At 30.6% G+C, this 25,959-nt stretch overlaps 8 protein-coding genes across 8 annotated transcripts; 3 read left to right on the forward strand and 5 right to left on the reverse strand.

Moving 5' to 3' along the window:
- Positions 1 to 815: 815 nt before the first annotated feature.
- SPA2 (Spa2p) lies at positions 816 to 5,672 on the forward strand (the record flags this gene model as incomplete). Its single annotated transcript, XM_064859071.1, has 1 exon — positions 816 to 5,672. One exon carries the CDS (start codon positions 816 to 818, stop codon positions 5,670 to 5,672), a length of 4,857 nt encoding a protein of 1,618 aa, XP_064713880.1.
- Positions 5,673 to 6,463: 791 nt separating this feature from the next.
- KNS1 (serine/threonine protein kinase KNS1) lies at positions 6,464 to 8,791 on the reverse strand (the record flags this gene model as incomplete). Its single annotated transcript, XM_064859072.1, has 1 exon — positions 6,464 to 8,791. One exon carries the CDS (start codon positions 8,789 to 8,791, stop codon positions 6,464 to 6,466), a length of 2,328 nt encoding a protein of 775 aa, XP_064713881.1.
- A 1,969-nt stretch (positions 8,792 to 10,760) lies between these two features.
- COX19 (Cox19p) lies at positions 10,761 to 11,081 on the reverse strand (the record flags this gene model as incomplete). Its single annotated transcript, XM_064859073.1, has 1 exon — positions 10,761 to 11,081. The coding sequence occupies one exon, from the start codon at positions 11,079 to 11,081 to the stop codon at positions 10,761 to 10,763; it is 321 nt and encodes a 106-aa protein (XP_064713882.1).
- Positions 11,082 to 11,613: 532 nt separating this feature from the next.
- DPS1 (aspartate--tRNA ligase DPS1) lies at positions 11,614 to 13,296 on the reverse strand (the record flags this gene model as incomplete). Its single annotated transcript, XM_064859074.1, has 1 exon — positions 11,614 to 13,296. The coding sequence occupies one exon, from the start codon at positions 13,294 to 13,296 to the stop codon at positions 11,614 to 11,616; it is 1,683 nt and encodes a 560-aa protein (XP_064713883.1).
- A 1,529-nt stretch (positions 13,297 to 14,825) lies between these two features.
- Positions 14,826 to 19,061, forward strand: PWA37_002511 (uncharacterized protein; the record flags this gene model as incomplete). The annotated part of the gene is made up of 1 exon (XM_064859075.1): positions 14,826 to 19,061. The coding sequence occupies one exon, from the start codon at positions 14,826 to 14,828 to the stop codon at positions 19,059 to 19,061; it is 4,236 nt and encodes a 1,411-aa protein (XP_064713884.1).
- An 880-nt stretch (positions 19,062 to 19,941) lies between these two features.
- Positions 19,942 to 23,013, forward strand: IMH1 (Imh1p; the record flags this gene model as incomplete). Its single annotated transcript, XM_064859076.1, has 1 exon — positions 19,942 to 23,013. The coding sequence occupies one exon, from the start codon at positions 19,942 to 19,944 to the stop codon at positions 23,011 to 23,013; it is 3,072 nt and encodes a 1,023-aa protein (XP_064713885.1).
- A 204-nt stretch (positions 23,014 to 23,217) lies between these two features.
- CDA2 (chitin deacetylase CDA2) lies at positions 23,218 to 24,150 on the reverse strand (the record flags this gene model as incomplete). Its single annotated transcript, XM_064859077.1, has 1 exon — positions 23,218 to 24,150. The coding sequence occupies one exon, from the start codon at positions 24,148 to 24,150 to the stop codon at positions 23,218 to 23,220; it is 933 nt and encodes a 310-aa protein (XP_064713886.1).
- Positions 24,151 to 25,007: 857 nt separating this feature from the next.
- UBC12 (NEDD8-conjugating protein UBC12) lies at positions 25,008 to 25,807 on the reverse strand (the record flags this gene model as incomplete). Its single annotated transcript, XM_064859078.1, has 2 exons — positions 25,008 to 25,559; positions 25,805 to 25,807. 2 exons carry the CDS (start codon positions 25,805 to 25,807, stop codon positions 25,008 to 25,010), a joined length of 555 nt encoding a protein of 184 aa, XP_064713887.1.
- Between the last annotated feature and the right edge of the window lie 152 nt (positions 25,808 to 25,959).

Raw genomic sequence — 25,959 nt, forward strand, 5'->3', positions numbered from 1 at the left:
AATAAAACAACTAAATCAATGAGGTGGTTTTATTTAGTAGTTTTATCTATTTTCTTTTTTATTTATTTATTTATTTATTTATTAGAACTTTATATATTGATGAAACCTGTTCAGAACTAATCATGCAGCATTTTCAGACAAGAATAGTGATATTCTTTTAGAAGTAAGGAATGCCGATTGGGAAACCAGACGTTTCTTTTCTTTTGGATCGTTTTTTGAAACGTTTTTTGTTTTTTCTGCCATACCATCAAATTCCGGAATTGTGGACGGTTTTGCCGGAATTCTTTTTTTTTTTTTTTTTTTTTTTTTTTATTTTCTTTTTTAGCCGAGAAGAAATTTTAACAGTTAAACAAAAAAAAAAAAAGAGAATATTGTTTGTGTAATATTCCCTTTGCCAAAATTTCTCGATGAGCATAACAAAAGTAATTTCGACCAAGAACAAAAAACAAAAACAAAAACAAAAAAAAAAATAAAGAAATAAATAGGCACGATTGTTAAGATAAAACAAAAACAAAGTTTAAAAATAATATTAATATACTATCAAGGTTTAATATATTAATGTTAAAGGTTGTTGAAGAAAAAAAAAGTATTCATTATAAAAGAACAAACATCATTCAAAACAAACAAACAAACAAATAAATAATAGAAATTCATTTTCACTGAACTGTCTAACTATCATAACTTCTAATAATCAACCAGATAAAGGACTTCACAATTCCTACAACAACTTAAAAAGAAAAAAGAATAAAAAAAAGGAAAAGATAATAAAAAATATAAATAAAAATAAAAATAATCGAAAAAAAAAAGAGAGAGACATGACTTCCCAGACGGAACAAAAACCTTTACCATACCATGAAGAAATACATCAATATTTTTTAAAGTTATCAAATTTCTTGAATATTGCCACTACAGAAAATTCTAATGCTAATCAAAAAGTTACTAAGGATCGCTCAAACTCTGTAAGAGCTCAGAAAGCTAGAGCTAAATTATTAAAGTTATCACCATTACAATTCTACGAACTTTGTACAGACGTTACTGATGAATTGAACAGAAGAATAAAAGAGAATGTAACTAAAAACGAGAATAATAATAATAATAATAATAATAATAATAATAATAATAATAACACCTCTACTACAAATAATAATCAAGATGATAAAAGTAAAGATTATTTATTACCGAAATTAAATTATCACGTAAAGAGAAACCAAGCAAGACAAAAATTGTCTAACCTCTCACAATTAAGGTTTAATGATTTAATTGATGATATTTTATTCGAAATGCGGAGAAGAGGATATCATATCATTATATTTGGTAATGAAAATGTACCAGACTCTAAAACGTCCTCTCCAGAAATCAACAATTCTCAAAATATCAATACAAATAGACCAGAAAATCAAGAAAATAGTAAATATGACTTATCTAATAATAATAATAATACTGAACGTACAATTGATTCAAATATCACTGTTCCTTTGCCTTCAGTGATTCAATCATCCTTAATAATACCCCAAAAAGCTTCTATTGATTGGTCAGAAGAAGAAGAAGAGGAAGAGGATGAGAAAGAAGAGGAACGCAAAAAAGAACAAGACCACGAGGAGGATAAATCTAAAACTAATAATTCTGAAAATATGATGATAAATAAACCAAAAGAAGAAGCATATACAGATCAAAGGAAGTTGAAACCTAATTATTTTCAAAATGAAGAGTTTGATCCTACCAGTGATAATGAACTCGACAGTGGTAATACAACTGAGGATCTTATTAGATCTAACTCGATGAAAAATCCGTTTAATTCTTCTACTAATGATACAATTAATACTGTTTCAGAAGATGGTGTTATTAATATAGCAAGTCTCAAATCAAATAATCCCTTAACATCACCACCTGATGTGAGAAATACTACAAACAATGAGGAGAGTATTGATGATAAGACTAAAATATCTATTGGTATACCTAAAGTCTATGATACAAACCGTGAAAATGTTGGTGATAACCAATCACTCAATGAAAAGGATAATAAGTTGGGTGTGGCTGATCAGTTATTAGTACAAGAGAAATATGAAGACCTTTCAATGGAACCATCTAAGCAAAGTTCAAATATTTTGTCTCTTTCTGTAGAACAACCTACTGATCCTTCCCTTCTACAGTCGCCAAGTTCTATCTCACACTTACAGAATGAATTAATAGTATTAAATAAACAATTAACATCTCTGTCTATTGAGAATGAAAAACTAAAAACCAAAATCTCTGAACTAGAAGTGATGAATAGTAGTCAACAAAATTTAAATAATGATAATAACACATTTCACTCTCCCAACACTTTAGCTACTACAGATATTGAGAAAAATAACTATATTCTTTCTTCTTTAAAACATGACAATATTTCTCAATTTATCAAAGAATATGGTATCATTCCTGAAACATTAATTGTCAAATTGTACAATGTTGTGAATGAGCTATATACTCACATTGATAGCACCAGAAAAAATAGTACGAATTTAACTAACATGACCAACAGCATTAGTTTCGGTAAAATGCTTTTTCAACTAATTAACCAATTCTATAGTATTATTTTGAAGATCATTGATTTGTTAACTCAATCAGGAGAAAAAGATACAATTGTGCTATTAAAATCAACATTTTCAAATTTAATCACAACATCGAAATATTTTGCTTTATATTATCGTATCCTTCCTAATATTGTTATTATATCGTCTATCAATGAATGTATTTTCATCATTATGGACATCATCAATATCTTAAAGGTTAAGAGAGATACAACAGTAATGGCAGAGAATTCTTCTAAAGAAACGAATATTCTTAGCTTAAAAATAAGTGGAGATCTATCAGAAATGCCATTGACAACATCCTCTGATTTAACCAGAAATAATCATATGGGTGACATAAATAGTTTAGAGAATTCTCCAGTGAAGCCTCTTAGAATAATTGAAAAAGTTGCAAGTAGTCCTTTAATCACAGGGGTTAGTAGTAATGACTCAAAAACTGTAGTTGCTGCAGCAAGGAAACCATCTAATAATGTGTTGTTATCATTAACAAGTATGGTGAAAAAAAATTCAACCGAAAAATTGATTGTTAATAAAGGTAGTAAAAACACAAAAAATAGTGAAATTGTTTCTGACACTTCTGTTAATATGCTAGTTCAAAGAAGTACCCCAAACTTGGTTAAAAAGATGGCATTTGATTCATCCTCGACAAGTTCTTCTTCTGATAGTGAGAGCAATAATAGTAATGATGATGATGATGATACACATGATTTGTTACAGGAGTTGAGGAAGCAGAAAGAGGAAGTAGATTCACAGCTGCAAGAAGCTTCATCTCCTAATGAGGATACAAATAGTTGTTCTGTGAAGACTTTACATAATGATGATAAAGTATGTCATAGCAATTTAAGACCAGCTATAGGATTTGACGACAAAAATACATTAGAAGAAGAACTATCTGATAAGCATGAATTAGCAAAGGAGGAGTCAGTAGAAAGAGAATCAGATATACCTAGAAGAAGTACGTCTAATGAGAGTGATACTATTCCCGATATAAAGATGAACAATGGGTCGGATCTGCAAGTTAGTCAACCAAATATTAAAGCTAACTCTCAACCCAACCTCATATCCTCTCATAACAATGAATCCACCTCTGATGCTGCATCATATGCAACTACAAATAATGAGTTACCTTCTGAGATCAATGTGTATCCTTCTTCACATACACCAAGTGTGAATATGATACCCTCATCATCCTCAAATAATAATATTTTGAAACCTACAAGTATTCAAAAAGTCACAGATATTGACAAGAGGAATAGCAACTTTGAAAGCTCAAACATTCAAAATGAAAATGAAAATATTGCAATTGATAATAGTATTTCTTCTGAAAAGAGAGAGGAGGTTAGAAGTAATAACGATGATGTAGTCTTACAATCTAACAAAAGTGCTGATAAACCAGATGAACCAACTCTTGTTAAAGAGGAAACATATGTTTCTTCAAAGGTTGGCAATTCTTCTTTATCACATAACCCAAATACAAATCCATCATTAGAGTCGAATACTTCACCAATAATTAAACCATTCAAAATTACAAAGCTAGAAGCTCGTTCATTGAAAAAAGTTAATTTATCTTCAAAAGATATCAACAATGAGAGTATACCTGGTCTTGGTATAACACTTGGTGAAAGTACTGATAGTTCTAGTAAAGCTAATAATATGAATAAGGTTGAGACCAATTCAGAATTATCTGATGATAAGGAAATGAAATTGCAAAGTAATGATAAAAAATATGATAATAATAGAAATATACATGACCATGTGTTCTCCAACACTATCTCAACGGATAAAAAGAAAGAGGATATTGTTATTAATGAAAATTTAGAAAACACCCAAATGGATCGTTTTGATATATTGGAAAGTAAACCATCTAATATAGAACTTCAAAATAGTGATAAATTAAAAATGCCAGATTCACATGTGACTAATGAGGAAAGTTTAAATGAAAACTATTCGCGTCAACCTTCAGTGACTATACATCCCTTAGAATCAATAAATCAGCAGTTTTTAGAAAAGAAAAATGTTGTGGGAGGTGATAATAACCAATATAACGATAAAGATGTTGATTCTCGCATATCTCATGATAGTTTAGATTTAAATCAAACCAAGGATGAAAGAGAATTGGCTGATTTGGAAGAAACTCCTAAGCCGCTTAAACTCAAACAACATGAGCAAATTCATGGAGATACACCTAAGCATTCATCTATAGAAGAGAATTTACATCATATATCAGATAGATCTATAAAAAATGATAATGAACTTGATAATGATCCAATTATGGACGATGATGGCATCCAAACTATTTCATCACAAGGCAAAAATGTTAATGGTATGTCAAAGGAAGCTAGTGTAAAAGATAGTCCGGTCAGCAAGAAAGAAGAGTCGTCATTAATAAATAAAGCAGAGGAAGCGAAAATGGCAAATAATATTTCTGAAGATAGTGCTAATAATCTAGAAAGTGGCTCGGAGGAGGAAAGTGGTACTGAAAGCTCTGAATCTGAATCAGCTACGGCCTCAGATTCCGATTCCGACTTTGAATCTGGATCAGATTCCACCGAAGGAGCAGATTATGATAGTGAGGAAGAAGATGAGGAAGAAGCTGAAACAGATTTTGATGTCGAAGCATTTGATATCGAAAATCCAGATAATACACTATCTGAGTTACTATTGTATTTAGAACATCAAACTGTTCAAGTTATTACTACGATCCAGTCACTGTTAGCTTCTATAAAACAACCTAAATCTACGAAAGGTAATTTAAGGACAGAATCAAATGCAATTAACCAAGTCATTAAACAAATGGTTGGTGCTACTTCGATTTCAATGAATCAAAGCAGAAATGCAAATTTGAAAGAACATGGTAGTTGGGTTGTTCAAAGTTTGGAAGATTGCTCACGTCGTATGATAACATTGTGTCAACTAAATCCCGATGGCGAGATTGAAGTTATGGATAATGATACAGATTATGCTGATAAGAATTTCAAGCAAAGATTGGCAGGCATAGCTTTTGATATTGCCAAATGTACTAAGGAATTAGTCAAGACTGTTGAAGAAGCTAGTTTAAAGGAAGAGATTGAATACTTAAATTCCAAAATTCACGAAAAATAATCAATGGATACTCTTTTGGTGTATGTGTATGCATTTATTTATATGTCAAAATATTATTTTAACGAGAAATAGTTTTAAAATTTGATTACAGTTGAAATTTGGTGGTATTTTATCATAAGTTGGTCGCTAATTGTATGTGTTAGTTTCTAGATTTTTATTTTGTCTTATTAGCTAATTTTCAGATTTTCAGTAAAAGAGTGTATATTTATAGAATACAAGGCATGCTAAAAGATAGATACTGTCTCTTTTACAATATTTGTTCATATATATGCCTTTGTGTGAGAGAGACTAAATAATCTGTTCAAAAAAGCATGACGGTAAAACTTGATATAGATGTCATGATCTAATGAAACATTTAGTGTAATAATATCACATTTTTTATAGATACTTTATCAATTTATTTTTAATATATAAAACTTTAGATAGTAACAATAATATATAGGAAAATTTTTGTAAACATTAGAGTTATGAAAGTAATATTGAAAAGAAAAAAAATAATGACCCAGAATATAATATATGACTCCGTAGAATTGGAAAATTAAACAAAAATTAAATTGAAAACATCAGTAAGAGAATATGAACAAATAGAGAATATAAAATAAAGTAAAGTAAAAAAAACATAAACCCTAGCCCTAAACAATCAAAAAGAAAACACCAAAACTAGATAATTTTGTTTAAAAAATGTAGTATACAAGAATAACAATAATAATGATATACCAAATAAAATGCAAATATAACTTCATGAAATGAAATTAATAAAATAAAAAAAGTAACGAGCTTTGAGTTGTGAATTAGTTCATTATTGTAGAATTGAAACTATCACTTTCAAAATTGGAAATACCATCATCTAATATCCCTAAATTAAACCATTCGTGATTTAAAGCTTCTTTTGCAGAGATTCTTTTGGTTGGATCAAATTCGAACATTTTTCTCATCAAGTCTACAAACCAATACCAAAATAAGAAAGTTTCACGGTCAATCTGATACTGGTTATCACTTTGAATAATATTGTTATTTCCTCGTGAGTATAATGAGCCCTTAATCAAATTCCAATTTTGTCTTGGTGTCAAATTCCAATTGATTGAAAAATGCTTGTTATTGTACTCCAATTTTAATATTTTAGATACCATCATATCCAATCGATCACAAGAATTCATGACTCGCTTAATTGATTTCAAAGGCGTGATCGTTTCTCCTGTTCTTTTATTAACTTCAGGCCAAATCAGTTGATATGAATTTCTATCGAAATGTTTTAAAACAGTGGAATTTAAATCCTGTGGTAGATTACCCAACTTATGTTTATATTTATAGAATGATTTTTCAACTAACTTAACTGGGATTCTCTCGCCATTAATTCTTTCCATCATGGCCAGATGTTCGAAATTTTCATGTATAGGATACAAGGACTCACCAAGCACTAGTTCTATTAGAATGCATGCAATAGACCAAATATCACAAGGGTACGACCAACCTAGTCCCAGGACAATTTCGGGGGCTCTATAATGTCTAGTTGAAATGACAGGTGGATGATACTCATTAACAAAGATTGCACTACCGAAATCGATAATTTTTATCTCTGGATTTTTTAAGATTTTTCTCATGCCATTATTACTTGCCAATTTTCTTCTTGTTGATAAAGTTTCTACTATTTCTGGGGGCAGTTGATATTCGTTAAAGGATTCGTCACATAGTAGAATATTTTCTGGTTTTAAATCTGTGTGAATGATCCCCAAGTCGTGTAAGAAGCAAGTTGATCTAATCAATTGTCTTGCAATGGCTTGGATATGAGATCCAGGAAATCTTGCAATACCATTTGAACACATAAAATCATATATTGATTTCCCATAGAGGTTAGTGACCAGACAGATATGGTCTTTATAATCGAAATACTCCTTTAGTAGCAGACATTGGAACTGGCCAGTTGGGTCATTATTTAGGATAGTAGAAAGTATTCTCAATTCTGTCTTGGCGGCTTCTCTATATCTATCAATTGATCTAATAATTTTGACTGCTACCAATTGATTTGCGTAAGTATCTAAGCATTTCAATACCTTACCAAAAGTTCCTTGTCCCAGTAACTGTAAGGATTTGAATTGGTTGCCGTTTGGACCAAAATAATCGTCAATTTGGAAAATATAATGGCCATCTTTATCAGTTTGAAAAGATTTAGAATTTTTGAGATCAGCAGCAGAGGAAGTGGAAGTAGTTGCTGTTGTTGCTGTTGTTGTTGTTGAATTGGTAGTGGATATATTTATGATGGAGGAGTTAGAGCTATTATTATTATTATTATTGTTGTTGTTGTTGTTGTTGTTGTTGTTGTTGTTGTTGTTATTGTTATTATTATTATTAGAAGTGTTCCAAATTTTATTTAATTTAATTTTTCTATTTCCTTCTAAAGTAAGTGCGCTTGATCCAGTCAAATATAATAAGTCGTTATCATTCTGTGAAGTATGAGGGGTACGAATACTACTGTTTCCACTGCCACCAATGTTACCATTTTTGTCTAAAGTATTGTTTAAATTATCTGTTTGTAGGTTGCTATTATTGTTAAAGTAGTTCAATTTGACATGGGGTAGTTGAGGTAAAGAGATGGTTCTTTGTTTTTTGACAGGATAATAGGAATAAAAGGAGTTTGGTTGAAAACCAACAGGTTGTTGTTTTAAAAAAATGAGATCATCATCTTGGTTGTGATCGTCCTGGATAAGGACGTTGTCGTTGTTATTTTGTTGTTCTTGATCACTATTATCATCTATTGCAATTTCATAATATTTCTGTATATTTGAGTCATTTAGATTTAAACCGTGAGTCAGATTATTATTGAAGAGAGTAGATTGTTTGAACGACATATCTTCCAATAATTGAGAATTATTATTATTATTATTATTATTATTATTATTATTATTATTATTATTATTTTGTATAGAATCAGAGGTAGAGGTAGAAGTATTATTTGAAGTTATTGTTTGATCCAATAGAGTATTAATAGATTGTGGATTAGGTATAATATTCATGTTCATGTTCATATTATCATAATTTAAAGCAGCGGCTGTATTATTAGTAATGCTATTATTTCTTAATCTTTTCCTTGTAGTTTTAGTGATTTGAATTGGATCAGACATAATAATTTTATTCTTTGTGTATAGATATATAGATATTACCTAATAATACTGTATGACCAAAAACGAAAATGCTGATATAAATAGATAGGTTTATCTACCTAATACTCTATCTTATAGCCTTCTTTGTTCAAATAAAAAATAAAAATAAAAATAAAACTTACACCTAGACTAAAGTAAAATAATCAATCAATTAATGAATCTCACTTATCGCAAAGTGAGAAATTATTTGAGGAAGGAGGAAGGAGAAAGAAAAAGGATAAAAAAAGTAAAAGTATAAACTTCTTTGATCTTGGGAGAAGAGCAAGGGGGGGGAAGGGGAAAGAGAAAAAGGAGAAGATGGAAGGTTGGTTTTAGAATTACATAAGCTTACAAAATCACGAATAATGAATAGTGTTTGTTAAAAACTGATTACACAGAAGGAGGATGAGGCAGGGGGGAGGGGGGCGAGGTTAAAAAAGTTTGAAGCTAAAGACTATACTCTTACTCTATATACCGTTCTATATACAACCAACCGACCGATCAATCAGCCAACCAACATACGTATGTTATGACGATTCACAGTAGGAAAGTGATAACCATATGGTTATGACTACATGAGGTCACTATTGTACTCTACTTTACTAGTGTTGCTGCTGCTGCTGCTGCTACACCATTACAATTCATGGTATATGGCTAATACTTCAAATTGCCAACTGCTCTGTTGTATAGTGTTGTGTAGTGTTGTTCGTTCGTTCGTTCGTTGCGACCACCACAAACCACCAAAGAGACAGACACAGGGAGGTCATGTGACAGAGAGTAGTCGTCTCCACCTTTATTGTTCACACAAGGGGAAGAAAAGAAAAGAAAAGAAAAAAACCGCTCAACGCTGCATGCAACAAACAAGAAACTGCAGCAAGAGTAACAACAGCAAAAGAATAGTGGGTTTTTTGCTTTGATTTTGGGTTTTGAACTTTGGTTTTTCTGCTTTCTGCTGTAATTTTTTTTTTGTTCTGGCCAGACGTTGTCGCAAGAAACTTCGCTCCCTTTCTCTCCCCTTATTTTTTTCTGTTTTGTTTGCATTGTTGCTTCTTCTCCCCGCCCTTTTTTTGTATATATATATATAATTTCTTTCTTTTTTCCTCCCCTTTTCTTCTGTATTCGTTCTTTGTGTTTGGCGCCTGTGATTGTGGCTGTGGTCGTTCGACGTGGTGTTGGGATGTTGTGAGTGTAGGGATGGTCAATTGTCACAGCCACACAAGAGAAAGGAATAGAGGGGGGGGGTGTGTGGATGTATTACGTGCTTCATCTTTTGCAGTCTAAAGATCGGCTGGAAGTCTAGAACCCGCCAGCGTGGTTCTTTTCCCCTGTCTCCCCGTTCCACTGGCTAGTGTTGATAAAAAAAAAAAAAAAGCAGAGCACACAATTAACAACTATTACTGCTTTCTCTTTACGTCATATAACTCTGATATTTATGAATCTCAATATCATGTATGACGTTGAAAGGAAAACGGTTATTGTATTGTGATATTCATAATGATCATCACACGCATTGCCAGTATCAGTATCAGCATCACTATCACTATTAATATCAGTAATAATATTATTAATATTATTATTTACATGTTTGTGTGTATTTTTCTTTTCTTAATAATTATATATAGAATGTTCACAATAGAATAAAAGAATACCCTTTTTCATAAGTCCAACCTTGCTATACTGTTTTGTTTTGTGGAACACAATTATTATGTCTAATATAATAAAAAAGTAAAAAAAAAAAAAAAAAAAAAAGACCGAAATTTTTCTATGGTTTTGTTAATTTGTTTTTTCTTCTTACATGTTGTTCCCTTTTAAAGAGGGGTGGGGAGACCGTGGAGTAGAGCAGCTAAGCAGCGTTTCCTAGCTAGTTGTAATAAAGAGGCTGCTTCATCTGTCAACTGCCCCAGTTTCTTCTATCTTCTTCTCTTTATACAGTATTTGAAATTATTGATCACTACTTGTTATCCTTGTTCTTGTTCAAATCCCTATTCATATTCACGTTTTCTTTTTCTTTTTCTTTTTTGTTTATATCACTAGGTAATCCCAAATGGGACCACTCGTCTGGCGTCATTAACCCTCGCTCCATTCTACAACGAAGGTATTCCTTGGCTAATAATCTACAATTTGGTGCGTTCTCGTTATTCACCAGTTTCATACACTTCAAATATCGCAGCATCATATCTCGACATTCTCCATCATGATCTAATGGGAACGATCCACGTTCCGGTGGTGTTGGTAATAACGCTCTCATAGAATTCCCTGGATTCCCACTCATTCTTTCCTAAACTCTTATATTCCTATATGTATATATTATAGGTTACTACTCTTTTTTTTTGTATATATATATATATATTCAAAAGGTGTTACTATTACAAATAGACTCTGTATATAAACAATAAAAAAGGACTTGTCCCTTCTATCTTTTTCTTATATATATATATATATATATGAACACGTTTTTTCTAATTCTTTTATGAATCATCTTCTCCTTTGCTTTCCTTTTTTAGTAAGGATAAAAATTAAAAAAAATGAAAAAATAAAAATTGAAAAATAAAAATATAGAAGATCTGTCAAATCATATATATATATATATATATATATACATACATAAATACATACATATAGTTTCATACATATATATACATATATAGGAAGAAGAGGGAATGATGTAGGAGAGAGTAAAGTATTAATTGTGGATAACGTGAAAGGAGAAAAAAAGAAAATTCTACACATACCCATGTATTATATTATATTTTATTTCATTTTATTTTATTTTATTTTGTCTTATTCTATTTTTTTTTTTTGCATCATGGTCTTAATCTCTTTGGATCTCTTGGGAATAGCGAGGAACGTCTGATATTTTTCAAATCCAAGAAAAACATAACAATTCTCTCTAAACCGAAACCAGCACCTCCATGTGGTGCACATCCGTATGTAAATGATTCAACATAATCCTTCAACCCAGGATCTTCTGGGGACAACCCATGTGCTTTCATTCTTTCCTTCAATAGTTCAGGATCGTGGATACGTTGAGCACCGGATAAAATCTCCTCTCCTCTCATAAAGAAATCGTACGAATTAGAATAGTTAGCATCTTCCGCGTCTGGCATCGTGTAGAATGGTCTGACAGCCAATGGGAACTTGTCCAAGATATAGAAATCTGTGTCATACTTCTCACGCACTAACTTACCAAGTAACTTTTCGTTTTCTGTGGATAAATCTTCGAAATCCCCGATCTCTTTGCCTGCCTCTCTCAACATGGCTACACCTTCCTTGTATGTAAGCTTGACCACTTTACCGTTCTCTGGAAGTTTGAATTCCTCCATAGGAAACTGTTTACGGACCAATTCGATCTCCTTGCCGAATCTATTCTTCAATTCTTTGAAAATAAACAAACATAACTCGCTTAGCACGTCCAACACTTCATGGTAGTGTTCCTCAAAAGTCATCTCTAAATCAAGACCTGTAAACTCAGTCAAATGACGGTGTGTATTCGAGTTCTCAGCACGGAAAACTGGACCGATTTCAAAGACTCTTTCAAAATCAGCAACCATCAATTGTTGCTTGTAAAATTGTGGGGATTGTGCCAAATAGGCTTTGTTTTTGAAATAGGTCACTTCAAAGACATTGGCACCACCTTCAGATGCAGCACCCAACAATTTTGGTGTATGGATCTCTGTGAAGTTTTTTTGCAACAAAAACTCCCTGAACAACGAACAAACACCGCTTTGGATCTTGAAGATCGCTTGGTTGGTCACGGTTCTTAGATCAATGACACGAGCATCCAATCTGGTATCCAAGTTGACAACTGGTAAACCAGCATCCTCCGCCTCCTTTTCAGAACGAGAGGCATCTTCCAAAAGAATTGGCAAGGTCTCTGGTGTCTCAGAGATTGTGAAAATTTCTTTGACATGGATCTCTAAATCTTGAATGGTGGCACTCTTGATCAATTCGTCGACTTTCGTAACAATACCACGAACAAACACGATGCTTTCTAAATTCAAGGAACCACACCATTTAACCATTTGCTTGGATACAGAACCATCCTCTTTGTTGATTTTGACTAGACCTTGAATCAATTCAGACTGTTGTCTGAAAGTCAAAAAGGTTAAAGTGGCACCTTGTTGTCTAGTGTTATGGACACGAGCTCTGAAACAGACTTCTTTGCCAGCATCAGTTTCACTATTCAATCCATTGAACTTAATTCTCTTTTCGTTTGTACGAGTGGCACTTTGGATTAAAGGCAACTTGCCGTAGTGAGAAGAGGCTGTATCGGATAGTTGGTTCGCCTTTTCACGTTCCAACTTTTCCTTTTCCAATTGCGCAGCACGTTCAGCTTTCTTCTTCAATTTTTCTTGTTCTTTCAAATACTTCTTCATTGCTTTCTTGGATAATGGCTGGCCATCTTCACCTAAAATAACTGGGACTTGTTCAGTCTTTTCAGTTGAAGCTTTGGCATTTTCAGCTGGTTTAGTGGTTTCCTCCGACATCTTATACCTCTTTCTTCCTTCCGGTTCTCTTTTATATCTGTTTAATATATATTCTATTAAAGGAATAATTCAATTCAAGACATGACATTATCAAAATCTGGATATAGTTGCATGTGACAAGAGAAATGAGCGTTCATTTTATCTTTACTGTATAATACAACCTTGTATAATTGAACGAAAAACAGAAAAAGAAAAAGAAAAAGAAAAGTAAAATGAATAAATGAATAAAATTTGGGTTGTCGAGCTTTCTTTTTCTTTCGAATTATGCGTCGTTTTTATTTTTTTTTTTTTCCGTTTGACGATAAATGAAGAAAAAGTCAAAAAAAAAATAAAATAAAACAGAAATGGAAATGGAAATGGAAAAAAAAGAAAAAACCTTTCTTTTTTCTTTTTTTATTTTTTTGTAATTTTTTTCATTCTCGAAAATGTCAAACAACAGATGTTTCTGTTTATTATCAGAGGAATAAGGTGGAAAAAAAGAAAAACCCTAGAATTATTCTTCCATAGGCAAGCAACCCTAATTTTATTGTTCATTTAAGTGTGGTAAAACAGGCAGAAAAGAAAAGAAAAAAAGCAAAGCAAAACAAAACAAAAGAAAACAAAAGGAGGGCCCCCCTCCACCACTCTAAGTCCTAATTTCAAGACGCGAAAAGACGTTTGTATCTTTGCTGCACAATTTGCATTCATACACCCAAAAGTTTTCTGTCTTAACACCGAATCTCCAGTTTTTTTCTTATTTTGTTTTTACTTTTTTATTGTTCTTCAAATGTCATTACTTCGTCCATCCAGCTTTTTTTTTTTGTCCGGTATTTTTGTGTCTTTGCACCAGAAAACAATAAAATTACTCCATTTCATAGGTTTTGTTTTTGTTTTGGCTATGTCTCTTTTTTCTTTTCCTATTGTGAGTAATTTTTCCTTCATCGATGCTTCAGAATCAAGATCGGTTGTTTTTCATTTTATTTTAAAGATTGTTGAAATGAAATAATTGTAAAAGTAAACATCGCCTTCTCGGATCCACATAAAAACAAGATGGAAACTGTTTTATCAAACTGTCATTTTCTCGTTGTTGTTGTTGTTGTTGTTTTTTTTTTCTCTTGGTATTTTGATATCCTATTTCTAATGCACTTCTGTGTATTTATATATCCGATTTTTCTTGATTTGTTTTAATCCTTTTTCTTTCTTTCTTAAAAGAGAGAATCTACGCATTCTTGGCTTTATATTTATCTTCGTCCGTATATATATATACATTTGCATTCTCCACCGTACATCCATATATATCAAATTTTATATCCATAGATCCATTTATATGTCTTAAGTTAAATTTTTAATGAAAAACACTTTTTGTTAATTTATTATACAATACAAAAACAAAAAAAGGTTAACTGGATATATAATAATAAACTATCAGATATCTCTTCCCAATAACAAAATTCTAACAAGAAGATAACGAACTCCTAACTATATTTCTTTTTTTTTTTGTTTTTTTCTTTATTTTTTTTTTTTTTTTTTTTTGAGGTTTGAAATTTAAAATGCCAATTTATAGTAATCAGTGTAATGAGAATTATAAAATATTAAATATTGGATATGTCCTTGAATCATATCATTCTCTCTCAGCTCATTCGGACCCTAAAGTTAATATTCTTTCGCTGAAAAAACATGAAATAATTTTTATTCTTGATGTTTCGAAAAAAGGTTGGTTAGATGTTATTACCATTAATGAAGGTAAAAATCTGTATAGAGGCTGGTTTCCACAAAATTATGTTAAGGTTATAAACGACGTCAAGATAAAAAATTTACATTTTAATAAACTATCTAATTTACTCTCTGTCTCGAATTCTTTTTCTTCTTCTTCTTCTTCTTCTTCTTCTTCTTCTTCTTCTTCTTCTTCTTCTTCGTTGTCTGAACCTTTAACAGTGAATACGAATATAAATGTTACAACACAAATGCGAAATCTCGATCCTATGAATAAAATAGATCCGCTATCTACTTGGAATTTTGTTGATGGCAGTGATAGAAATCAAAACAGAAATATTAATAATAATAATGATAAACATGAAAGTATAAACGCCATGGAACCTTCTTTAAGGGTAGGATTGGATCTATTGAGAGATTATAAGCTATATACAAAAACACAGATTGAAAGGGATTTCTATAATCAATGTCTATTTCCAAATGATAAGTTTTGTAGGAAACCTGTAATCTGGCAAATAATGGAAAATGGTCAGAATAAAGATCAGAACAAAAACCATAGATTAATATATTATAATCATGATTTAAAGATGTACTGTTATGAATTACCTGTTTTGATCCATCAAATGTGGGAAAGAGAAAAAATCGATTCAATGGTTAATTTAAAGGATTCGAAATTGTATTTAGCTAAAAACGATACATTCATTTTGAATCCAAACGATTCCATTTCAATCTCAGATATATTTGAAAACGCATTATATTGCTCTACTGTATTGAAAAGTGTCTGGTTAACAAGAGATAAACTGAAAATAGCAAAATATTTAAAATCAATGTCTTTAACTGTGACTTATATAGTTTTGATTATAAGACATTTTGAACCGTATTTCTTATCTTCTGTAAAGAAAGAGTCACGACAATTATTAAAATCAATTTTAAAATATTCTTCGTTAATTAAAATAAATGCCAATATTCATTGTACAAAGGACTTGTTCCAAAATTTTTCTAATTCTAATACCGCCACTGGAAACAAACAGCAATCTATCTTTGGAGATAATCAAGAGACTTTTAATGCTTCTGATGTTATTAACATGGATGTATCGCCATGTTTTGTAAAATTTTATGGATATAACCAGGACAGAAATGATTCTGTCACCACTAATGAAACAATATATTCGAACAATACGTTAGTACCGCCCTCATGTTCCTATAATGCACAATTTTGTAACCGTAATACAAGTATTTCATCCATATATAGCAAAAACAGTACAATAGACTTGTCGCCTAAACGGACCTCAGAGACGTTTATTAATGTGGAGACCTTACAAAGAATTAAGGATTTGATGTTTGCACATGTTGATAGTTTACAAAATTCAATTCAGTTATTATATTACTTTATCAACAATTGTGTCAATTTGCCCAATGAGCGTACGTTATCTTTACCACAACTTTTTCCTAGGTTTTTTATTGATTCATATAGTAAAGAAAATTGGACAAGTATAATATCAAATCATTTAACTCCAAGTGACTCTGTTACAACCATGTCTACAGTTGAAGGTTTGTTTTCCAAAAAGTCTGTTACTTCATTATCTAGTATGACATCTTTTGGATCTGTTGATACCGAAAATATGATGAGTTTGAATAATCATCAATGTTTAAAGGATAACTTACAGCAAACTAGTAACGAAGATGAATTATCTGCGGTAAATCTGAATGGTACTATTGCTAAAAATAAATGCTTCGCTTTATCGTCATCAAATGTAAATATTACTGGTAAATCTGCATCATTTTTAGGAAAGAATTTGAGACCCTCACTTAATAAGTATGACTCTACCTCTGGTCAAAGTAGATATTGTAATTTGATTACTAAAAAGAGAACAGAATTTAGAAGTAAAATATACCCACTAAATCGTGATACATTAAATATTATGATGACCAGAAAGGAAACTGTGTATAATGATATGCTTGATTTTATGATGTCTACCGCTGAGTCTAAACCGAATATTAATGAAATACTGAAAATTTATACTGAATTAAATGATCACAATGTTAATATTTATATTCTAGAACATTTGGATTTAACCTTTTTTGCTAATTTGAAAAATATTATAGATAATGGGGATCCCAATGATGAAAGCATTAAGTTGTTGAATCATTCTACAAGTAATATTATGTTCTTAATTAATAATTATTTTGAAGTGAAACAATGGCTTCATGATATATCTGTTGAGCTGACAATGGTCACACAGGAAGTCACTTTGGAGGATTCAAAAGTATTCCAATCAATGTTACCTTTCCATGAAGTTGGATCAATGGAAAGTATTCAGATTGATGATTTTAATTTTTCAAGAAATGGGTTTCAAGAAAATAAAGATACCTTTAAGGACGATCGACTTGCAATGCGCTTTTATGAATGTTTGGTTAGAGATGATGTGGATGTGGAAACTATGGATATTCTAAATATATACGATGAATTCAAATATGTTTATTCCAAATATTACGATATCAACTCCATGGCTTATTCTACAGTAGAGAAATTATTAGAAGAAAAAGAGAGGATTATAAACTATTGTGCTAGAACTATGCAAGATATATTGATTCGAGAGTTACAAAAGAGAGAGTTTAATGATACAGAGTGGTTTGAATCCAATTATATCAAGGAGCAAAACTTCAATTCAAATGTTGTAAATAGGGCTGGAACCTATGATGATATATCTCCATGGTACTTTAAATCGGACTCCGAGTTACCAATGATGCTGGATCAAACGGGTAGGAACATTAAATTTGCCACTAGAGAAGCATTAGTAAATTATTTGCTTTTTAGCAATTACGATGGTTCGATAGATACAAAATTCATGCATGTTTTTTTATTAACAATGAAAAGTATATTTCCCTCTGCTACAGAAATGTTATTAGTAATTATTGATAAATATAATACAGAGCCTCCAGAAGGTTTAAAGTATAATGAATATACTGAGTGGACAGAAAAAAAATTAGTTCCAATGAAAAAGAATGTTGTTAAAATACTAGATGAATTTTTAAAAAGATATTGGATTTCTGACTATTGGGAACCAAATCTAGAATTGATTCTTATGGAGGTGTCAAGTCGAATTGAAGCTGACAATATTGATGGTTCTGATCTTTTGTTAGATAGCATCAAAAGAGTCATTCGTAATTGTAAAAAAGCTATTGTTCATGATCCAAAAGAACTATTGAATTGTAGTAATCAGTTACTTGTTCCTTCGAAGAGCGTGAAGCATTTGAAACTTTTTAACATAGCGTCAGCTCAATTTGCACAACAAATAACTTTGATGAATCATGAAATGTATTGTAAAATTACTGCCTTTGAGTGTTTGGATAAAATATGGGGGAAACAAAAGAATCATGGGTTTGGAGGTTCTAAAAATATCAGTGAATTTATTGAACATGCAAATTTTATGACTAACTACGTTTCTTATAAAGTTGTTAAACAAACTGATGTTAAAAAGAGAGTTAAGGTTATCAATTATTTTATATCAGTCGCCCTGCATTGTCAAAAATTGTGTAATTTTGCTACATTGACAGCTATTCTGTCAGGTCTATATTCATCTCCTGTTTACAGATTAAAAAAGACATGGAATGAAGTTTCTAATGAATCAAAAGAAATCCTTCAAAAGTTAGATCATTTAATGGATTCTAAGAAAAATTTTTTAAACTATAGAATGTGTTTAAAAGCAATTCCTGAAAAGGTTGCTTGTGTTCCATTTTTTGGTGTGTACTTATCAGATTTAACGTTTGTCGATGCAGGTAATCAAGATTCTTCTGAAATGATCAACTTTCATAAGAGAGTGATGATTTATGATATTATTGATAAAATTGAGAGTTTTCAAAAGAGAACATATTCAAATGTGTTAGCTAAAAACAATGATGTGCAAACATTTATTCTTGATTCATTGGAAGGTGTTCCTGATCTTGATGAACAGTATCGATTATCCTTGCAAATTGAACCAAGAGATAACTCAAAAACACAGAGAAGAAGGAAGACTATAAGTACCACAAAATTATGGAAAAATAGGCCTGGCATGAAATTATTTGGATAAACACTTATAGACTTCAAATATTGCATATTTGCATTCAATATATATATGTATAGAGGGTTATTCATTTAATAATTGTATAGTGCATATTTATTGTAAAGAAATTATAAAATCACATATTAATTGATGAGGTTTATGAAGGTATGTTAGGTAATGTTGAATATTTACTCAAGGGAGGAATTGTTTACTTAATATATGGTTAAGGATAAGGGAAAACTCTTGTAAGCACGATTCAAGTATTACACCTTATACAGTTATACTGTTTTTAAAACTTACAACAATGTTGGTTGACATTACATAAAATTGGCTTAATCAAAAATTACAAGTTCCTACTTTATGTAATTCAATATTAATTCACGGTTGTAACTCAAGTGGTTACAGTGTAGGTTAAAGATAATAAAAAGGCTTTTTTTTATATCATGGATATATAAGTATGTGTAAATACAAATATCTTTCAACTTATTTTTTATTATAATGTTAGTAATAAAATAATCACCTCTAACTGTGTTAAAGAGTTTATTTTTGTCTTGTTGTATATCTAATATTTTTATTCATACTTGTTAAAGCATTATTTTTTGAATCAGTTCTCTTTTCTTTACATTTATGTTTTATAGGTGGACGTTTTTTCTTTTTAAAAAGTCTGTAATTTCACGTAAACTGCAAAAACATGCAAAAGATCGTAGCGACATAAAAAATACACATCAGAAGAGTAGACCTTGTTATTATTACCGTTGTATCTTACTTGGTAGTTTCAATCAATAAGGGACGAGCTATATATAGTTAATTTTCTTTTACTCTTTTCTTTGCTACACAGTTTTATAGAGTGTTTTTAACTCTCAAATTGCTATAAATAATCATTGTGGTCATTCTCGATAAAGCAATAATGTTTAAGCAACTCTCCCAGCTAGGTAAAAATTTGACTGATGAATTACAAAAGGGGTTATCCGATGAGTTATTATCTGTCAATGGTTCAGACACTAATTTAGGTTTAAATGGACCCAATGTGTCATCAAGTAGTAATATCGATAAGAACTTGCCTGCAGATGTTCAAACAAAATTGAGGAAATTTGAGAAGTATGAATCTAAATATCCATTATTACTAACTGCTTATAAGAATGAGAAGGTGAAAAATGAAAAGTTGGAAGTTTTACAAAAAATATTGACTGAAAATACACCTATTTCAGATTTTAGTGATATCGAAACATCATTACCTAGCTATTTTGAGGATATTAGTAATAAGTTTAACATTTTAAATGAAGAAATTAAAAGGTTAAATAAGTTACAAAAAGCAAAAAATGAATTATCTAGCACTAATGAAACTGCCATTACACCACATGATGATTCATTGGTTGAAAACTATAAGGCAGAGATAGAAGAATTAAAATCAAAATTAGATAAATATAAGGGAAATGAAAAAGATAATCAAGAAACCAATGAACTTCTAAAAGCACAAAGAACTGAAATTGCAAATTTAAACAAAAAAGTATTATCTATAAATACGAAACATGAACAAGAAGTAAACACTTTTCAAAAACAGGCTTCTAATCAATTAGAAGAAGTGAAGGCCAAATTACAATCGGAATTAACTGATTATAAAAATCAACTCAATAGAACTATACAAGAAGCTAAAGTCTATAAGAAACAAATTGAAGAATTTAATTCCAAAGTGTCAGATATAGAAACGGAATTAAAAAAAGAACGTGATAATTCTACATCTCTTCTAGAGCAGAAGAACAACGATATTAAAAAAATAACTACAGAATTTGAAGCATCAAAAGAGAAAGTTACTGAATTAACAAATATTATATCTGCTAAGGAGACTGAAATTGCTAATGTTAATTCAGATTTGTCTCAAAGAGTAGAAGAAATAAATAAACTAACAGAGCAAAGTGCAAACTATTCTAGTGAGGTGGAGCAATTAAAAGAGCAAATTGAGTCACTTAAAACGGAGTTAAAAAGTAAATCACCAAGGGACGATGTATCTCAGTCAATAATGGCTGTATCAAATGTACAATCCACTGGATCAAAAAAGAAAAAAAACAAAAAGAAGAATAAGAAAAATAATCAAAGTTCACAGAATATTGCAAACGATGTGGCATCGTCTGAATTAAATACAAGGTCAAATTCTGAGTCTGTATTATCTAATCTTTCTGATGAAAATTCTGAACTGTTAAAAAAACAGTATCAAAATTTGTTAAAAGATTTTGAAGAATTTAAGGGTAATCATGATGATTGCAAAGAGTGGAAGTCCAAATTGGAAACTTTGAAAAAGGAGGCAACTACAAAACAAGATACTATTCAAAAGGAACTTGATGAAGCAAAAAATGCTAATTTAAATCTTACAGAAGAATTAAAATCCCTTAAAGCACAATTACAAGCTAAAAATATTGAAATTGAAGAAGTTCGCGATATGTTAAGAGAAGTGGGCAATGAATTGGTTGATGCAAGGGACCAATTAAAAGAAACACACAGTGAGAATAAGGAGACTTTGAAATTACAAGATGAGATTAAGAAATTAAAAAATGATATTACATTTTTTAAGAAAAAAGAAGGTGATTTACTGAACACTATCACTTCTTTGAATAAAGATATTTCTGAAACCAAAAAATTACAAATGAAAGAAAAAAATGACTCACAGCAAGAGATTTCTTCTTTAAAAGTAAAACTTGCAGATTTACAAAACGAAAATAAAATTTTGAATACCCAGTCTAAGGAGCTTACAGTCCTTAAAACAAATCTTCAGCAGAAAGAAAAAACAATCATTTATCTCGAAAAGCAAGTGAAAGATTTTATTACTACTCAAGAGACCATTAAAAAGAATGTTGATATATTAAAAAGGGATAATTTACAATTGTCAAATAAAAACGAATTGCTTAAAAGGGAAAATGAATCTTTAAATAATGATATTAAGAATAATAGTCATTCCTATGAAGAACATCTTAAAGAAAATGGGAAATTATCAGAAAGATTGTCCATTTTACAAGAAAAGTATGACACACTACAAGATATTAAAAGTAATTCCAACGAACAGATTAACTCTATTAGAAGACAATGTGAGGAATTGAATGTTAAATTAAAGGAATCTAAGAAAAAAATTATATCATTGGAAAATGAGTTAAATGAATATACAACACTTATCCAAGATAAAACTAAAGAATCAGATACAATGAGAAGACTTTTATCTGACTTGCAAAATGAAGACAACGAAAGGCATCAAAATTTAGAAACGAAAATTTCTATATTGTCCGATGAGAAATCTAGATTGGAGTCACAATTAGCATTGCAATATTCAAAGCATACTAGGGAACAACAGGAGTTGAGACATAGTAATAACGACTTGCAAACTGCAAATCAACAGTTGAATCATAAAGTAAAACAACTTAATTTACAAATTGAACAGCTTAAGGAGACAACCAATGCTATACAAAAGACTACAATACATAATACAGAGAGCTCAGCAGATCTTGAGAAAATGATAACTAATCTTAAAACAACATTGTCTAAGGCGGATACTAGAATCCATGATTTACAAAATGTTAATAACCAATTATTAGAGACCAATAATAGTATCAATAAGAAGTTTGATAAGTTGACACGATCTTATAAATTGTTATCCTCACAATATAATTCTCTAAAGGATGGTAAAGTGGAATTGAATGGTAGAATAAGTAGATCAGATTCAGTTAATTCTCAACTTTCAACATTAACTACTCCTATTAGGGAGAGATCATCTAGTAACCTATCGAAAGTTTCAACTAATAGAGAATTTGTATCTGATTTAACAAGACAAAATGAAACAGAGGCTGAGAAAAATGAAAAAATAGCATATATTAAAAATGTATTGTTAGGTTTTCTCGAACATAAAGAGCAGAGGAATCAATTACTTCCAGTTGTCTCTATGCTATTACAATTGGATAGCAGTGATGAAAAAAGACTTTTAGCATCTATCAATTAGGTCATTTTTATAATATAAAAAATAGATATATATATTATGTTCTAATACATTGTTCATTACATTTTTTGAATGTTGGCTGATATATAAAGAGAGAAGAAGAAAGTAGAATAAGGTAACAAATCTGGCAGATATATAGAGGGGAAATATGAAAGACATTTTTTAAGCATCTGGGTTAAATAAAATAGAATAATGTATATGTACTTTTTAATCGATAGGAAATATTCTGATATAATCAATTCCTCCTGCGCATTCAGCAACAGTTAATTGATCTTCACCTATGATCCTGTTAACGTTTATTCCCACATCAACTGTTTTATCGACACCATCGTGTTCCAATAGCAAACCTGTACCAATCTTAGTCCATTCTTCCACATCACGATATATTTGTTCTTCTGATTTGATAGGACGGTTCGAGATTAAACTCCAATCAAAGGAATCACGGTCCCATAGAACTGCTTGCAAACCAAACTGTCTTATTATGGCTCTAACTCTATCATCAATTCCACCATATGGTGGTCTAAACCATTTAGGATAATGACCACCCGTAGCATTCATTGCCCATATTGACCACTGGATTTGTGCAATAATTTCTTCATTAGTTAGACTTGGTAAAAACTTGTGTGACCAGCTGTGGGTTCCAATCAGATGGTCATTTTTCATTAACTGACGGTAAATACCTGGATTGTTTACGGTATTAATTCCAAGGACAAAAAATGTTGACCTATGTTTTAATGAATCAATCAATTTAATGGAAGCTCTGGATGGACCATCATCAAATGTCTGAGATAATTTACTGCATGTACCGATATCATCTGATCTCAAACAAACGTGGCAATCAAAGGAACAGGAGTCTCTAGGAACTCTCAAACAGTGACCTTGCCTATATGGACTATAATTAGGAACCTTTTTTAAATCAATAAAAGAAAGCGGAATATAAGGTGGATCCAGTCCTGGCCATTGGGTCATACCAGTAAAGTCAGTTAACCATTGAGGAAATGGTGTTTGACTCAATCTATCTCCAGTTAGTGCAACACCTCCAAGCATAGGGCTTTGTGCTTCTATTTGTACTGGATTAGCTACCGCTTTATTAAAGCAAAAATACTCTAATAAAGTAAATATGATATAAGACGTTTTCATTATGTTCTTGGGTGATTGTTTCCTATGGATGATATAATATACTAATGATAATTTTTTATATCATTTGTTGATATTGGCTATTTCACCAAGGCACCTATTTATATCAATATTTTTTGTATAGGTTTGATTCATGAATTTATGGAATATCAATTAAATGATTTGCCTTTATTTATTGCTATTTTTTACTTTTACCAATTTAATTTTTTCTTTTTTGACCTTCTTACGTAAATATATTATTATACCCTTAACCTTCTCTACTTCCTAATTTCTACATGTATTCAATTCAAATTAATAGTCTTGTAAATATTAGATGATAGATTATTATGTTTAACAAATAGAATAATAGATATTGATTAATGCAAAAAGGAAAAGAAACAAAAAATATGTCCTTGGAGCAGTTATAAGAATTGGAAACATGCATGTATGTTCAAAGGCGAACTATATGAGCTGTTGATAGGCTCAAATGCAATAGCAAGAAAGAGTAACCCTATTATTTAGAACAAACCCTTAAAATAATTTCAATATTGATCATAACACACTTTGTTTATTTTCTATTATCCTTTGTATTAGTTAAAAAAGGTAGATTAGAAGAGACTCGAAAATGCTCGAACAAAAATAAAAAGCAATAGATTATTAAATGAAATTAATGTTGATTTTTTATTTTACATTCAATTGCTTTTTCAGCTTTTTTAGTACATACTGTATAGTTTGGGTAAATGACTAACTTTGATCCCAATTATTTTTAATGAATACCATGTAAGAAATATTCTGATTAATACTAATGACTCAAATTTGCAATTATAATATCCTGTTTCAATATATTTGTGTCTTAAGTTATATGGCTACTTATTATTATTTTAAATAGATAAAACACAGTCATATTTAATGTTGTTAAGTGCTGACCCTGCCATTGTTAACCTTACAGTTTCGTAGAAATTAATTTTGTCATCGCTTAATAGTTGTGCAGCTTCTTTATTTAGTGGGTCTAATGGATTTGGTTCCAAAAATAGAAATAGCAAACCAATAACAATTGTTTGCAGATCAAGGGCAGGTGTCCAATCTTCTCTCAAAATATTTAAACAAATTTTGCCGTCAGTACTAATATTGGGATGGAAAATTTTATTTAAACATAAAAGTTTAGGTGGATCAATTGGGTAGTTTTCGTTAATGGTTAAACTAAATTTGAAGCTACCACCAAAATAATAACCATCGTCTGGAGAGATGGTTATATGAATTAATGGTGGATGATTTTGAGTATCTTCCGGTGAGTTTATTATTTGTACACTGACCGTAGGGGGTAAAACTAAATCCTTGATATCTCTTGCAAGTCTAACTCGAGCAGGAGATAATTTTGAGGAAACAGTAGAACTGTTACGAGATTCTTCTCTCTGCTTCAATTCATTATGTTTCTTTTGTTGTAGTTGACGTAATTTTAACTAAATAGAGAATCAAGTAAACTATTAATGACTCTTTATGATAAAGATCTAGGGATAACATCCATTGCAAATTAGTTAGTAAGAGAAAGAGATACAAGTTCTAACAACGTATTACAACACAATAAGAGAAATGGTCCTTCTAAAAGACGATTAACTTTCTTATTTTTTTTTTCCTTTTACTTCTGATTTGAGTTGTCTTAAGGCTTAATAATACATACCATAATAACAAATCTATACAATATTCTATGGATATCAAAAGGAACAGTAGTCTTTTTAACTCGTAGGAAGGATTAAAGTTGTTCAATGTCCTTTGGTTTATTATTAACTATTAGTTTACTCTCTTGATAATCAATATTGACTAGCCAACTTTTAC

Source organism: Arxiozyma heterogenica (assembly GCF_036370985.1).
Source record: "Arxiozyma heterogenica strain weizmannii chromosome Unknown scaffold_21, whole genome shotgun sequence".
NCBI lineage: Eukaryota > Fungi > Ascomycota > Saccharomycetes > Saccharomycetales > Saccharomycetaceae > Arxiozyma > Arxiozyma heterogenica.